Source organism: Sebastes umbrosus, chromosome 16 (genome assembly GCF_015220745.1).
Source record: "Sebastes umbrosus isolate fSebUmb1 chromosome 16, fSebUmb1.pri, whole genome shotgun sequence".
Classification (NCBI taxonomy): Eukaryota; Metazoa; Chordata; class Actinopteri; order Perciformes; family Sebastidae; genus Sebastes; species Sebastes umbrosus.
Genome location: NC_051284.1, coordinates 15,251,662 through 15,268,032, shown reverse-complemented (window position 1 = coordinate 15,268,032; position 16,371 = coordinate 15,251,662). Strand labels below are relative to the sequence as shown.

Genomic DNA, 16,371 nt, shown 5'->3' with positions numbered 1-16,371 from the left:
CAAGTAATACACACACATGATCTAGAGAAGTAAATAAATACCATAAAGGGTAAACTAAGGGCAGATACACACGCTGACACAATTATGGAAGGAAAGCTACTACATTTATTTTCATTATTGATGAATCTGCATCATAATTTTCTCGATTAAAGCTGGGAGAGGCAGTTTTATTAGGCAAAAATTCCATAATAACTTTTCAGCATATTGTAATTCACGTGGTACACCAGGGTAGGCAGTTTTCTGGAAATGGTAAAAAAAAGGCAGAATTTGGAGATACAGCCCTTATCCTGCAGCTCTACTCTACCCCCCTCTGTCCTAAGCCCCTCCCACCAGACAATGGGGGTCCATCAGATGAGTAGGATGTCCTTAATGTGGCCAGGACGCATTCGCGTACACACTGCTAAAACAATGTGGTCATATGTGGCCCAGGCCACATCTGAATGTGGTCTGAAAGATCCGATCTCAATGCGTCCTCAATGCACCTTGAGTGTGTTCACACCTGTACTTAAAGCTATCCACTTGTGATCGGATCACTGAGGACGCATGTTAATACCAGGTCTGAACAGGGCCAATGAGTGATGTCATAGCAGGTGATTTACTTGTTGTGACATCCCTAACTGGGGTGTGGCCAAAAGTGTGAAATGCCTGAACGATTCAAGCTGTAGAGAGCAGGGTACTTTTCCTCCCTCTGTCATTTAAGAAGTTCATTTCCACCTCCTGCTATCATCTCACCCTGGCTGGTCTTAGCTATTCTGTTTCCAACTTTAATTTCACCACACACACACATTTATACATATTATATTTATACACTCACAGCCAGACTGCAAATCAGCCAATGAAATGTTAACTGAGAGTGAGATTAGTGGATTAACATGTACCAAAGTAGCTTGTGTAAGAGGAGAACGTTACCGTAGCCACCGGGCCAGTCAGCTAATCCAGAAGGCAGACAGAACACACAGGACTCATCGCTGCACAGACCAAGAGTGAAGCCTAACGGAGCTACCGGAAAACTAAACCACGTCTCCAAGTAAGTATTGAGAATCCAACATCTTTACAATTTTCAAATCCTCAAAATAATGACTGCCATGTTCATGCTTTAGTCTGTTCTTGCACAATCCATTGATATAATTATGGAAACATGTCTAAGAGAGGTTTTCAGGTTCATTGAGATACCCTGAGTACATTACATTAGCGATGGATAAAACACCTCTAAGATGTTTTCTTAAATAAACTTTTGTTTCTCTTGGTGTAATGAACCATAGATTCTGCCTTTATTTCAGTGATGCTCCCATGAACCACCAGTGACTCCTGATCTGAGGGCATCATGCTGGATACAGAGGGCCAGTGGTCCGAGGCGTTAGCCAGCAACAACATAAGAGCCATCATCCGCTGGCTGCGGGAGTTTACAGCTGAAGGTACATCAGGAGCATTTGACTACCGTAAAGCTAGAATTCTGTCTCTTCCATGAGTTCGTTGTTGTCATTAACATTTCATCTCCAATAATACCCAGCTGCAGGTGAAGCTGACGTGGACAAAATCCTACCGACTTTCAGCTGCTGGGTACAGAGGACATCAGAGTTTGCTAAAAAGGAGTTATTAACACTATGTAAGAACATTTTCCTTCATCAATCATGTCTAAATGTTTGAAGTAAACACTGAGGATCTTTCTTTTTTTTAATATCTCTTGTGTCTTCCCACAGGTTTCAGCCGCTGCCAGGGCCTGTGGATGTTTCTGGACCGCAGCTCTTTCACCAGAGTTCACTTGCTGCTCCAGAGACTGAGGAACTTGCTCACCCTGGCCCAGTGGGCAAGGCGGCAGCTCTGTTCAGCCCACCTCTGGCATGGTACACACTTCAGAACACATACAGCATACAGCTGGAACAGCATGATGGTTTGGTTGATATTTGTCCCTGGGGGGGTGATGGATGGGACACAACGCATCCTGTGTGAAACCAACATCTAGTTGTCCTTGTGTTCACAAGCAATAAGTTTCACTTTCACTTTTGAAACTTAGTTATTTTAAGCCAAAACATGTTTTTCCCTTAAACTTAATTAAGTGGTTTTGTTGCCTATACCTTAAGAAGTTGTAGTTTTTGTTTATGTTCAAAACGTTACGTTTCATTCAGTTTTACATGTTAGAACATGTAGCTTGTAAGTTTTGCTTTCACTTATACAACATAGTAGGTGCAGCAGGCCTCTAGTGACCCACATCTACGGTGCTTGTAGCGACCGATAACGCCTATTTAAGGCAAACGAGTGCAGTAAATGTAGTCCTAATGACAGCTGACATGTCTTTTAGAATTTACTAGAATTTGTATGTTTTTTTTTTAGGTGTGGGGGTCCCGTGTGTGGTCTGCAGGGATACATTCGGCTCCTCAGACGTCAGACGTGGCTGCTGGAACCGAGAGCACAGGGCCCTAAAGCAACACATCTGGCTGGGACGGCTGGTTCAGTGGTGGGGCATCATGGGACTTCTGCCCAAGTACCCTGGTACAGATACGATCACACACATTACATTATATTGACCTGATGAACTGTTATGACGCCTCTAAAGGTTTTTTTCTGTTCTCTGCTGTTGCTGTCAGATGCTCACGAGGTGAAACGCATCTCTCAGATGTGGAAGGAAATGGATCACAGCCATCGGAAAGCTCGTCTCGAGACACCTGGGTAACTCGGATGATTTGACTCGACGAAGGAAATCCGAGCCATTGTGCTTATTTTTCTCTTGCTGCAGTTTCTCTCTTTATGTATTCTCTGCTTTTCTATTGTCTTACGTTTGACTAGATGTGAGGAGGGAGAAATGGAAAGATTTAGGTCTTTAATACAGGGTATGGTGACTCAGCTGGACATACAACATGGGTGCATTTGGACTTCTGAAGACTGCACAGACCAGTGCTATCCTCCTCCTAATCTGCAGGCCCTGCTAAAGCTCGTGCTGGTGCCTCATATCGACAACATGTCAGTCCAAGCGCTTGTATCCATCCAAATACAGCATCAACAAATTCTGTGGAGCATACTGTGCATTGCGTTTTCTTCTATTGTTCTCTGTCTTGCTTTATTCTAGATAAAAGCTATCTATATTATATTTGATTCAGGTTATGTACTTCTTAACTTATATCTATCACAGCTCATGTACTTTGTCCTGGATATGGCGAACTTCCTGCAGTGCAAAGGTGACCTCCTCCAATCATTCTGCCACGCTTTCACTATTCCTTCCAGCTTTTCCCAACAAATCAGGGCCTTCTGGATGCTTGATCATGGACACATCAAGGTACATAACCAAGAAGCAAAATTGATTTTATACATTAGGTGAGTGACTGATTCTGATATTGATGAAGTCACTAAAATGAGCATGTGCAAGCTGACAGTGATGCGAGTGCATTCCAAGGGCCTGTTAACCATCCTGTTGATTGCATCAGTGTCCTTGTTTCAGCAGCCATAATGGTCTACTGGTGACACTAAGAAGGGTGTATGATTAATATAATAACGCTCAACTGTGCCTCATTAGTGAAGGATTTACAGTATGTCACACTTTTGGAAGAGGAGATGCTTTCATGTATAAGACATTTAAGATAAGATAACCCTTCATTTGCATCAGTAAAAAAAAAGAACAAGATATAATAAGTAAACAAAGATATAATAAGTAAAAAGCAAAATACAAAAATAAATAAAATATATACAATTATAGTAGTAAAAAATGTAGTAGACAGATATTATTGCACATGAAATATGAAGTGTTGATATACATGTACAGGATGGATGATATACATTGATATTGCACATGATGAGTGAATTCATTGTCACAATTTGCCAGTTTATTTCTTGATGATAACAAGTAGGAGAGATGTAACTGAGGTTGTTTTTTCTCATGCATGTAAGGAGACAACATTTAAAATGTCAGTCAAAAAGCACCTTGTAATGCTGCTTTATGTGATGTTCCATCCTACCCAGGCCTCCATGGAGTTATTGCTGAGCCCAAGGGCTGCTGCTCCCCGTCTCTCCTGGCAGCATCGTTGCATCATCCACTGTCTGCTAATGAGGAAGCAGCCTCAGTTGGCATTACGGTACCTCCACTGGACCAGACCCGCAATAGAGAGCACTGAGGATGCTAAGTTCTGTGCAGATGTGCTTCTTCAAAACAGGTACATTCTGGTACACTAATGGCGTGCTAATCATATGTTTAATCATCACTTATTGTCTTAATGTGTGTCGTTGACAACGTCTCTGGTCTCCAGTTGCGTCCCTGAAGCCGGTGCTCTGCTGAAGAGAGGCCACACTGAAAACGACAACGTGGTCATGTACTTCCTCCAGGCTTGTAATGGATTTGGTCTGTGTGCAGAGGCTTTGAAATGCATCCCTGCAGGATACAATGTACGTGAATACAGCAAAACATAATGCACCAAAGATATTGAGCCTTGAAATGACTTTTCTTTTCCCCCTAAAATTCTTTATCAGGTTGAAAGGGACATTGTAAATGGGACTACAAGGTCACAGTTGCCACTGATAAAGAAAGGTAAGGCAGATTAAATGAATAGAATATTTAATGGTATCAGGACAGAATAAAGTACATTACATTTAACCATGAGATTATTTTTCATACAACCTTTCAGCAGGAAGGCCACCCTGCCCGCTGTCTGCCAAACAGTATCAGGCTCAGAGAGTCAATACTGTGTCCCCAGAGGAACTGGTCCAACTAGTCAGAGAGGCTGTGATAGAAGTGAGAAAGCCACAGCCCAAGATAAGGTACTGATGTTGTAGATGGTATTTGAGCAAGATACTTAACCCCAAATTGCCCATGTGGACAACAGAGTTTGAATTATGTTCAGTACCCCAGAGAACTCAGCAGATCACTTCTCTGTTCTTTATTCCAGGGAGGTGGTGTGGCCGGAGCACACAGAGAGAAAATCGAACAGCAGAGAGATGTTTCTGTCAACACAGGCTCTCCGTCATCTCACGCCCAGCCCCTCCCCAATGAACATGATAGAAGAAACAGAGCAAACAGCACATACAGATGAACCAGAAGAGGAACAGCCTGTCCATAATGTATGCCTCACCAGTGTCCCTTTGAAAAATGACCACAACAGTATAGGTAGTTGATTTTAATACATCTGTTCTTGTCCCAGCAGCAGCCTGAGTCACCAGAGCACATTTCTTCTTCTGAGGATCTGAGCTCTGAGTCGGTCCCCTCCTTCACCTTAGCCTCCTCCTTGCCTCTGTTGAGACAGGACCGTCCTCATGTGTATGAAAGTACCTTGACTCTGCAGAGGATCTCCTCTTTCCTCACTGATGGAGAGAACCAAAGCAGGGAGGAGGAAGAAGAGAGCAGAACCCCTTCATCAGTTGAAGCCTTGCCAGATTGCCCTGAGCTGACAATGACACTAGATGGTGCCACAGACCTTGTTTTCTTGAGCAACTCTGCAGAGGGTAAGTTTTGTGTTGGATTTTATTTGCACACCATTCACATTAAGAGGCAGTCAAAAGATAAAGAGAAACTTCATCTCTTTGTTAGAGGGAGAAGAGGACGTTAAGACTGTTTTCTCAAGCGAGGACTTTCTCAGTGTTGATGCAGTTTCAGGACCTTCCATGGATGAAACCATTCCTGTAAACAAGAGGTGAGGTCATCTTATCTCACATTATACTTATACATCAGACCGGCACATACGGGTACTTAGCAAAAAGTCAAGGCCCGCCCCCTTTTGGGGGATAGAAAACCAAAAATCCGATAGATGTCATTGCAATTTGACATGCGTTTGGATTGTAATTTTGACAAGTTAGTATGCATTAATCTCTTGTTAACCAAAGGTTTGATTTATACACATGTCTAATAATTATTTTGCGACCTTGCCTGAAACTGAGCGTTCGCGATGCCTTAATAAATTAAGGTTGATAGCCGCCATGTCCCTTCAGTCTTCCCGTGTCCAACACAGCGGCTGGATATTGCTTATCCAGACATCTATACATACAGTATTTGATTGAATCACGTTAGACTAAGTGTTGTATTTAAATAAGCAACGACGACCTACCCTAACCTTAACTTTTCAAGATCAATGCCTAACCTTAACCATCTTGCGAGAGTTTCCCAACCCGTGGGTTATCTTCTAGATACGACCAACGGGGTGTTGTCAGGAGAGCCTACTCTTGATGATGTATTGCCGGTCTGATGTATGGTGCACTTAACACTGGTGAGTGAATTAAAACTGAGTTATATTTGTTTCCTATGGTCCAGTTGCAGGTTATATCTTCCCCCTCAGTTCTACAGTGATGAGGTCAGCCAATCAGTGCCCTCCCTCTGCGAGCCTCAGGTGGAGTGTCACAGCTTCCTCTCACCTGACTATGGTGTGTAGGTGCATCCAGCTGGAGGGACAAAATATATCACAATGAATTGTGGTTTACTGAATTTACACATCACTGCATGAATTCTTATCTGCAGAGAACATGGCCTGCTGTAAAGGAGAAGAAGTTGTTCATGGTCCCCCAGATGTCACAGATCTGTGGAGCTTTGATTTAACACTCGACCAAGAGGACCAACCAGATTGCATCCCTTCACAGATTTTCAGTTTTAGTGAAGCAGCCACACCTGACTGTTTCCTGGAAGAAGAATGTCAGGTAAGCAATATCTCTCTTTAAATGTACTGTACATGTAGGTTGATTATCACAGTACCTGTTTTCAAAATGCAAAAGGCTCTTCATGTGTGATGTTTTTCACTGTATGTGCCCAGAAAACACATGAGCATCAACAGCAAGAGGAAGCAGTGGAATGCTTCAGTCAAGACCTCTCCTGTGCCCTGTCTGAAACCACCGTGCTGACTGACCTTCACCAGAGCCTTCTGTCAGAGCATCCTGTAGCCAGTGGCTCAGGTGTCTCAGTAGAGACCGGTCGGCAGGACATCTCCCCTCTCACCCCCATGTGGAGCTCTATTTTCCGCACACAGCTTCCGATCTCTGGTAGCTCTCTGACCCCCAGCCTACCCTGCAACATCATAACCACCTCTGCTCCCTCTGACACCACCAATGAGAGCTCCCCCATATCCCAATTAAAGATGGATGAACACAATGTCCAGAGCACCTCAGCCTGGCTCGATCATTGCAAGATGGGCAGCTGGTGGACACAGGACCTGGAAACCCATAGAGCTTCCACTGGCCTTCTACCTGCTTCAGAGCCAGGAGCAGCTATCGCATCAGGTGAATATTTTTTGATGTTTTATATCTCCGTGCCGTCAAAAGCCGTTTCTGTTGTTTGTTAACTTGGTATAAAGGAACCAGACCAGCCCTCACACTAAAGTGGTTAAAAACCATTAGGGCTGGGACAATACACCTATCTCCCGATTCGAGTACTATCACGATACTTTGGTGCCGATTCGATATATTATTTTGTCGACATGATATACTGACTTTTTAATGTTTTCGACATACTAAACTATGATTCATTTTTTTTATTTTGTCAACATATTATACCATGATTTTTTTATTTTTTCGACATACTACTCTGACTTTTTTTCGACATGTTATACTATGACTTTTTAAAAAAATAAAATTAGACATACTATAACTTTTTTTTTATTTTTTCAACATACTACACTATGACTTTTTTATTTTTAAGACACACTATACTATAATTTCTTTTTTCTTTTTTCCAACATACTACACTATGACTTTTTAGAAAAAACTTCAACATACTATACTATTACTTTTTTTTATTTTTTCGACATACCAACCTCACTTTTTTTTTGACATACTATGATCTTTTTATTTCTTCAACATACTATACTATGACTTTTTTTTTTTTTTCAACATACTACACTACGATCTTTTGACATATCATACTATTGCGTTTTGTATTTTTTCGACATACCATACTGACCTTTTTTTATTTTTAAGACACTATTCTATGACTTTTTTTCGACATACCATACCATGACTTTTTTTTAATTTTTTCGACATACCATACTGACCTTTTTTTATTTTTAAGACTCTATTCTATGACTTTATTTTTTTGACATACATTTTTTGTAATGTACTATACTATGACTTTTTTTTAATTCAACATACAATACTATGACTTTTTAAATTTTTTCGACACACTATACTTTGACGTTTGAATTTTTTCGACATACTATACTATGACTTTTAAAAAAAAAAAAATCGACATACTATAGCTTTTAATTTTTTTCCACATACTATACTATGACTTTTATTTTTTCCACATACTGTGCTATAATTTTTTTTCCACATACTTTACTATGACTTTTTATTTTGTCGACAAAATATACTGACTTTTCTTATTTTTTCAACATACTGTGCTATAATCTTCTTTTTTTTTTACATACTATACACTTTTTTTTCTTTTTTTTTCAACTTACTATATCATGTCCCTTTGTTATTTTTTTGACATACTATACTATGACTTTTTCAAAAATAAAAATTTCAACATACCACCACTCAGGATCAAGCATTGGACTTGGGGCAATGGAGCATTCTCCATGGCTGCCCTCTCCTGGATATCACTCCCCAAACACATCCGAGACTGCACCAACCTGTTGACATTCAACTCACCTTTTTAGGACAACTTGTAATTAATGTTATGTGTTTTATATGTTATGTTGTTTTTCTTTAGGATATGTAAAGTTTTTGAGTTTCATGACAATCACCCTATGAAGAAAATGCATTATTCTTACTATGACTTTTGCTTTCGACATACTACACTATGACTTTATGACCGACTTTTTTCGACATACTATACTATGACTTTTATGCCTTTTTTCGACATACCTTACTATGAATTCTTTTAGACTTTTATTGACATACTATACTATATTTATGAATTTTTCATGCCTTTTTTCGACATACGACTGACTTCTCAACATACTATGACTTTTTTCGATGTATGTAAAAAAAAGTCAGTCGTATGCAGAAAAAAATCATTTAGTATGTCGAAAAAAAAAGATATAGTAGTTTGTCAAAAAATGTCATAGTATAGCATTTTGAAAAAAAAGTCATAATATACTATGTCAAAAAAGAAGTCATAGTATAGCATATCAAAAAAATATATGTTACAGTTTGTCGATAAAGTCATAGTATAGTATGTCTTTTCAACATACTATACTATGACTATACTGGCTCCCTGTTACACAATGGATCCAATTCAAAGTCCTTCTCTTCACTCACAAAGCCCTCCATAACCAGAGCCCCTCCTACCTGACTGACGTGCTTCACCAGCAGCCTCTGCTCCTCTGATGCCAACCTCCCGTCTCCACCACTCAGGACCAAGCGCTGGACTTGGGGCATAGCTGTGTAATTAATGTTGTGACTTTTACATATGTTGTTTTTCTTTATGAACATTTTGACTCATGTAAAGTGTACTTGAGTTCCATGACAAGTGCCCTATAAATAAAATGTATAATTACTATGACTTTTGCTTTATTACTACTATACTATACATACTATGACAACATAATATACGATGATTTTTCAACCTACTATACTAAGACTTTTTGGACTTTTCTCGACATAGTATACTATAACTTTTTTAAACATGCTAGGACTTTTTTTTCAACATATGATACTGTGACTTTTTCAACTTACTACCACTTCTTTTTCGACATGCTATATATACACACTATGAATTTTTTGAATATACTATACTGTGACTTTTTCGACATACTATGACTATACCGGCTCCCTGTTCCAGAGCATATCCAATTCAAAGTCCTTCTCTTCACTCACAAAGCCCTCCATAACCAGACCCCCACCTACCTGACTGACATGCTCCACCAGCACACTCCTTCCCGCAGCCTCTAACCCTAACCCTTTTTAGGACAGCTTTTAACGTGTCATTAATGTAATGTGTTTTATATATTATGTTGTTTTTCTTTATAATTTTTACCCATGTTAAGTTTTAAAGATCCATCACAATCGCCTTATGAATAAAATGTATTATTCTTACTATGATTCATGCTTTCGACACTATGACTTTATAACTGACTTTTTTCGACATACTGAAAAAATGCAATAGTATAGTATGTCGAAAAAAAAGTCATAGTATAGTATGTAAAAAATAAATTAAAAAAAAGTCATAGTATAGTATCTTGAAAAATAAAAAAGTCAGTATAGTATGTCAAAAAAGTAAAAATAGTAATAGTATAGTATGTCGAAAAAAGTCATAGTATAGTATGTTGAAAAAATAAAAAAGTCATAGTATACTATGTCAAAAAAAATCATAGTAAAGTATGTCGAAAAAACTTCAAAGTATAGGATGTCGAAAAAATTAAAAAAAAGTCATAGTATAGTATGTTGAAAAAAAAGTCATAGATTAGTATGTCGAAAATATAAAAAACAATCATAGGATAGTATGTCGAAAAAAGTCATATTATAGTGTGTCAAAAAAAGTAATTGTAAAGTATGTCGAAAAAATGAAAAAAAATCATAGTATAGTATTTTAAAAAAAAGTCAAAGTATAGCATGTCGAAAAATATAAAAAGTCATAGTATAGTATGTCGAAAAAAGTCATAGTATAGTATGTCGAAAAATATAAAAAATCATAGTATAGTATGTCGAAAAAAAATCATAGTAAAGTATGTCGAAAAAATGTCATAGTATAGTATGTCAAAAAAAGTCATAGATTAGTATGTCGAAAAAATAAAAAACTCAGGATAGTATGTAAAAAAAATCTCATAAGATAGTATGTCAAAAAATAAAGTCATATACATGTATATATATATGTATACATGTATATATACGTATATATGTATATATATACGTATATATATATATATATGTATGTATATATACATATATACATATGTATATATGTATATATATAAGTATATATATATGTGTATATATATATATGTATATATATATATGTATATATATATATACATATATTGTATACATATACATATATATATATACATATATATATATACACAGTGTTATTACCCATCTTGACACAGAAAATAATTACTAAATAATGTGATTTAATAAAATTTATGAAGCATTTTTTTCAAAACACCACTTTTCTTCGTGTCCCACAACTGTGGTTTAAATGTTGAGATATGTAAAAAAAAAAAAAAAAGAGCTAATTCAATTACAATATGACATTATTTCAAATGGAATTGTTTCGTATACATATTACTCAACACATTAGAACATTAGACATTAGAATTGCAATATCTGTCCTGAAACACAACATATTTAATATTTTTTGAGCATGTAGACTGACATCTATGGTTACCATCTAAATTTGTCAGGGTGTAGAGAAAATCATGAAATCTTCCATTTAAAAAAAAAAAAATGTATATCAATATTTACAATGATAACCAAAGCTCGATGAAAATTAATTAAAATGTCTTAAAAAATATTAAAGAAATTAAAAAAAATGCTCCGGTAAGGACATTTAGAAAGAATAAGTGATGTAAACCATAAAAATGAACATGTTACAGATTCAAAGCTTAACCACTATGTGATTTTGTTTACCTGTTTATATGTATTACATACTCCGATGGTGAGTCAAAAGTGACCGTAGTTGCAGAAACACCGATATAAAGCCATATACAAACCTGTGCAGCCACACCGGTCCGTATAGAGATGATGAAATATGTGCTACCAGTTGCCTTATTGACATTTAAAGCTCCCAAAACATTGCAAATGGTCATTAGCAGTATGCTAATTGAAATCCCAATTTATGTCATTGCTAGCAGGAGTGTGAGGATGAATAATCTGTGTTTGTGTTCTGGCAACAAATACTTGTATGTCAGAGGTGTTGCTGTTCACTGCAGGGTGCAGGACACAGGTACATGTACCAAAGGCAGGGGGTCTCGGCTGCTAAGAGAGGAGGTGAAGTGTCAGAGACCTTGCTGCAGCAGTCAGTCATCCAGAAAACAACCCCCCACACTGTCCATGGGGGGGTGTACTGTCTACCACTGCAAGCAGACTTCCCTCCATCTGCTGGGTTGTGCTGATCACCACTGGGCCTCAGGGATCTACGGCCTATTGCCCCACGCTGACGCCCCAACCTTGTCACTAGGACAAGGGTTAAAGACATAACAGTGGAGCAATGTTGCATCAAATTAAAAGGATAGTGTCTAGCTGTTTCCCAGATATCTATTGTGTGTGATGTTTCCAGCAAATGGATCGTTACAACTAGGGATGCACCGATCTGACTCTTTCAGTCTCGATACCGATAGCGATACCTGAGCTTTGGGTATCGGTCGATACCGAGTACCGATCCGATATACCGGTGTTTAATTAATAAGCTGTATGCCTCACTGTGTGGAAGTGACTGGGATCGTTCTTTTATAGTATATAAGGCAACATCAGGCTTGACTTAAAAATTGCTTTCCTAAATTTGTAAAACAAAATGTAACAAATAAATACATAGATATAAATTAACTGAATTGTTATTCATGATTAATAAAATACATAAACAACTTCGCAACCTTCAAATTTAACATGAATTACAATTCAAGTGTAAACATTTTAATGCAGCAAAAAATTGGTCAAAACTTAAACAGGAATTACAATTACAGTATATAATAGTATATAAACATAGAATTTAATTTAATAGATAGGCCCCGTTGTCACCGATACAACTGGTGAGATTTCAATAGAAAAAAAATTCAGACAAAGTTTCTTACTTACGGTTTCTGTTCCTTCACAGATACTAAGAGGGCTTCTCTTGTACTGGGCCAACCGTATTCCCACAGTCTGGTCAACTTCATGGACTTCAGTGCAAAGCAAAAAGGAGACAGCAGAGATGACAAACAGGTACTTTCTTCTAATGACACATACTGTACGCTGAAGCTGTGGTGTATTCATCATGAGCCAGTCTGTAGCCAGTAGGGGACACTATTGTTCCAGTTAAGAAGCTTGACAGCATCTCTGATTTGGATGATCTCATTTCTGGTCCCTGGGGATTTTGCTTCATCACAACCCAGCAGGTGCCCTCTTTACTACCCTTCATCCCTCTCTCTCTTGTCCTCCAGCATAAACACCATTGCTTTTAAGAGCTCCGACTACAATGATGTCATTTTCTAAATATGAAGGCAGCGTTCAGGGGATGTGAATCAATTGTGTCTTGAAGTACAGAGTCAAAATGTTCATGAAATACCACAGAATGTAGCTATTATTTATCTGTCAAAAATACAAAATATCTGACATTGATGTATTTTTACATTGCATAATTTTACTGTTGTGCATCAACCCGAACATTACACTGCTTAGCATCATCGCGTGGATATGACCGCGTAATTGTTTTACTGAGGTTTTATTGGATAATTGTTTGATTGGGATGCAGTCACCTAATTATTTTGTTCAGAATTGGGGACCATATGGAGCTTGGCAGGTGAAACGTAATTAGGCCATGTTAATTTATGATGATTATACCTTGGGCCTGAGTGGCCTATACTGTATAAAACAGTGTGTGTCTATCACGGCCAATCTATTCTGGTTGTACAGTGCATGTTTGTCGTGAAGGCATTACATCCATTAACTTGCAGTCTCAGTGTGAGTTTCCGGAGGGTTGTTTTGAAAGAAGTGCTGTTATCTAATTGTTCATCCGGGCCAGAAATGAGTCTGCTTAATTGGTAGATAGAGAGATATTAATGACTAATGTGTGAAAATTAGTTTAAGACAAACCCTTACTGGCTGATCAAACGGTCATCTATTTAATGCCAGAGTGGCTAAAGATAAGAAAATCAGGATATTAAGCATAGCTATTAGCCTAAACTATAAATTTTGATCTCGTCCCATATGACCTCATGCATGACTGTTTATGGTGATTATTGTGGCACAGTTGTAAATGAGATATTCACCATGGTGAAAAACAAAGTCGTCGATCAAATCGTAGACGCTCACAAAAGAGATCATGCCACGCTTAAAAAGATATCACAAAATGAATTATTATCGACTTTCTTTATGAAAATACCAATATTTGCACAGAGAGAGGCGGGGAGTAGTAGTGTTGGGTGATGTTGAAACATTCAAGATGCGAGGGGGAGACGAATGGCCTCTATTAGGAGCATTTAATCAGTGCTCCCAGTCTCCAGCGTCCCCCCTGGGGAAAGATTAATGGCTACAGGATATTTCATCAGGCCCTCCACATCACTGCCCAGGATATGAGGCTGTAATTGTGTCTGTTTTTGCTGTTGTTTTGTGTTACAGGCAGACAAAGAGGAGCCCGCAGGTTGGAGCAGTTTGGGGAAGGGCTCACAAGGTGCCATAAGAAGTGGGAGAACACTATTAAGGAAAGGAAAACGAGTGAAGAGAGCATGAAGATTTAGCACATCTATGACACACAGTGAATGAAATATATTCTCTAAGTCTTTTAACATCTTTCTTTTGATCCAGAAATGCATTTTGAATCCAATCAAAGCAATACTGTAAGGATTAACTCACACCAAATTTAACTAACTTGATGATCACCACAGACTATTCACATTGACTTGATCCGTCTCCCCATCCTCATCAGTCAACTGGTCAGATTGGACGGCATCTACTGCGTCTATCAGCAACCTTTTCCTGCCCGGTGATATTGTCCAGCCACACCCTTTCTCCTCCACGTGTCAGAAACACTCAATAATGAATTTCTCAGGAATTATTGATAAACATAAATTATTAAATATATTGCTAATTAAAACTCCAGTAAAAATAAAAAAGTCTGGCTTATATTGTGTATTTTTTATCATCCATTTGAAACATAAATGCACTACATGTAAAATTCAGCGATGGTGTCCTTGAAAATGATTCTGCACTTTAGATTCCTCACTGCTTTTTTTTGCCTCTTGAAAAAAAAAAAAGGATGTTTGCTTTGCTGCCATTGCATCTCATGAAAAATGGATGACCTCCCAGTGCTTTCTGCTGCCCATCGCTCCCCATATTTGCACAGAGCCGAGGGAGTGCATTTGGGTTAGCATCCTCCTCCCTCCCTCCTTCCCTCCCTCGGTGGCTCGTTCTGGGGGTGAATAACTTAACACATATTTCAGCTTGACACACTTCTGCTCCGGGTCTCCCCTGGGCGCCCGGTTCACGAGCCCACACATGCTGTATTATTTAAAAGTGTGGTTTGGAGTTCTCTGTGTGTGTGGATGTGCATGTAATCTCCGGTTTGTGTGAGGGGGGGAAAGCCTTATGGAGTTGTTAGGCCTTTCTCTGTGACCTTGCAGGTGTGGCTGCACCTCTGACACTAGATGATGTCTGAAGTCCAGCCAGAGACAACGTAAGCATGGCAGCATAGTTTTTTTTACTTTTTGCTGTTCTGTGCTTTGATATTTCTATTAGAAAAAGGAGAAAATTCTGTTTCAGAAGCAGCACAATAGTCATAATGTATTAACAGAAAGAAATAAACTGCAAAGTGATTTATTACAGGAAATAGTCATCTGGACAATTTATCATACACCCAAGAATGAAGATCTGCCAGAGGAAAAAAACTGCCCACGGAGCATAAGTAACTATGATGCTAAAAAGAAAAAAACAAGACCACACACACACAAAGACTCCAGCTAATCCGAGAGCTGATAACATCACTGAGAGTGCTGTGCAGCAGCAAAATGACACATAAATCATGTGCAAGGGAGAGGATGCAAAATGCTGCAGTTTGTATGATGGATACAAATAGCCGCCTGATGTCTGGAAAGCTCTCGTATAAATACTTGTCTTCCCAGGAAACTGTGTACGATTAATATTTTCAGCCACAATATGACTCAAAGCCAGCCTGTAAAGAAGCTTTCACTTTGCTGTTTCACTTTTGCCATCTAAGAATTACATTTTCTTATCAAAATCAAAATTTTTTTTTTTTTTTGACAAATAGCTGAAGGGCTTTTCATCCCAACATTTTGGGATCATGTACATTAAGGAGATGATTGTCTGACTATGTGGGCTCTTCGCCCACTGGAGGGCACTGTGAGCGGCTGGGTGGCCGAGGAAGGTTCAAAGACACCTTGGTCAGCTCAGCAGATGGGCTCAGTGAAGCGTGTCAGATGGTTGTGACAGCTACCTGCCCTTCCTTAAGGACTGTCACCATCTATAAACAAACCATTACTCTAATTTGTAAGCGCACTGCCTTGTGTATGTGTGTGTGTACAAAATGTGTGTGTGTACAAGGGCATGATTGCATTGAACCCACTGAATGAACATATCTGAAGATTTGCACCTACAGCTGCCATAAGAAAACACTTTAACCCCCTGAGATTATAAAAATGGTGTATCTGAATATTTCTGCATACTGTGGTCCCTAAACAGTCTGAGAATTACATAAATTGTGTATCACTGTAAAGATGAGACTCTCGTGGATCCAATGAGCTCAACTATATTAATGTGTGATGGTGTTAGTCTCCATAGTAGCCATTTCATTGTAGTGAGAGCATTTTTTGAAAT

At 38.5% G+C, this 16,371-nt stretch overlaps 1 protein-coding gene across 5 annotated transcripts; it reads left to right on the top strand.

Moving 5' to 3' along the window:
- The first annotated feature begins 670 nt into the window (after positions 1–670).
- On the top strand, positions 671–14,654 carry LOC119504273. Of its 5 annotated transcripts, none has more exons than XM_037796320.1 (20): positions 672–1,027; positions 1,281–1,415; positions 1,511–1,606; positions 1,701–1,844; positions 2,332–2,490; positions 2,586–2,667; positions 2,785–2,974; positions 3,128–3,271; positions 3,952–4,142; positions 4,236–4,371; positions 4,456–4,513; positions 4,614–4,743; positions 4,872–5,043; positions 5,124–5,424; positions 5,510–5,612; positions 6,227–6,336; positions 6,431–6,606; positions 6,720–7,182; positions 12,659–12,765; positions 14,161–14,654. In XM_037796320.1, exons 2-20 carry the CDS (start codon positions 1,325–1,327, stop codon positions 14,269–14,271), a joined length of 2,964 nt encoding a protein of 987 aa, XP_037652248.1. In that variant the 5' UTR covers positions 672–1,027; positions 1,281–1,324; the 3' UTR covers positions 14,272–14,654. The 5 variants fall into 5 exon arrangements, with proteins under 5 accessions (XP_037652249.1, XP_037652248.1, XP_037652246.1 ...); XM_037796318.1 differs by having other exon boundaries at positions 673–1,027; positions 4,611–4,743; XM_037796319.1 differs by having other exon boundaries at positions 674–1,027; positions 4,611–4,743; positions 5,127–5,424.
- Positions 14,655–16,371: the final 1,717 nt, after the last annotated feature.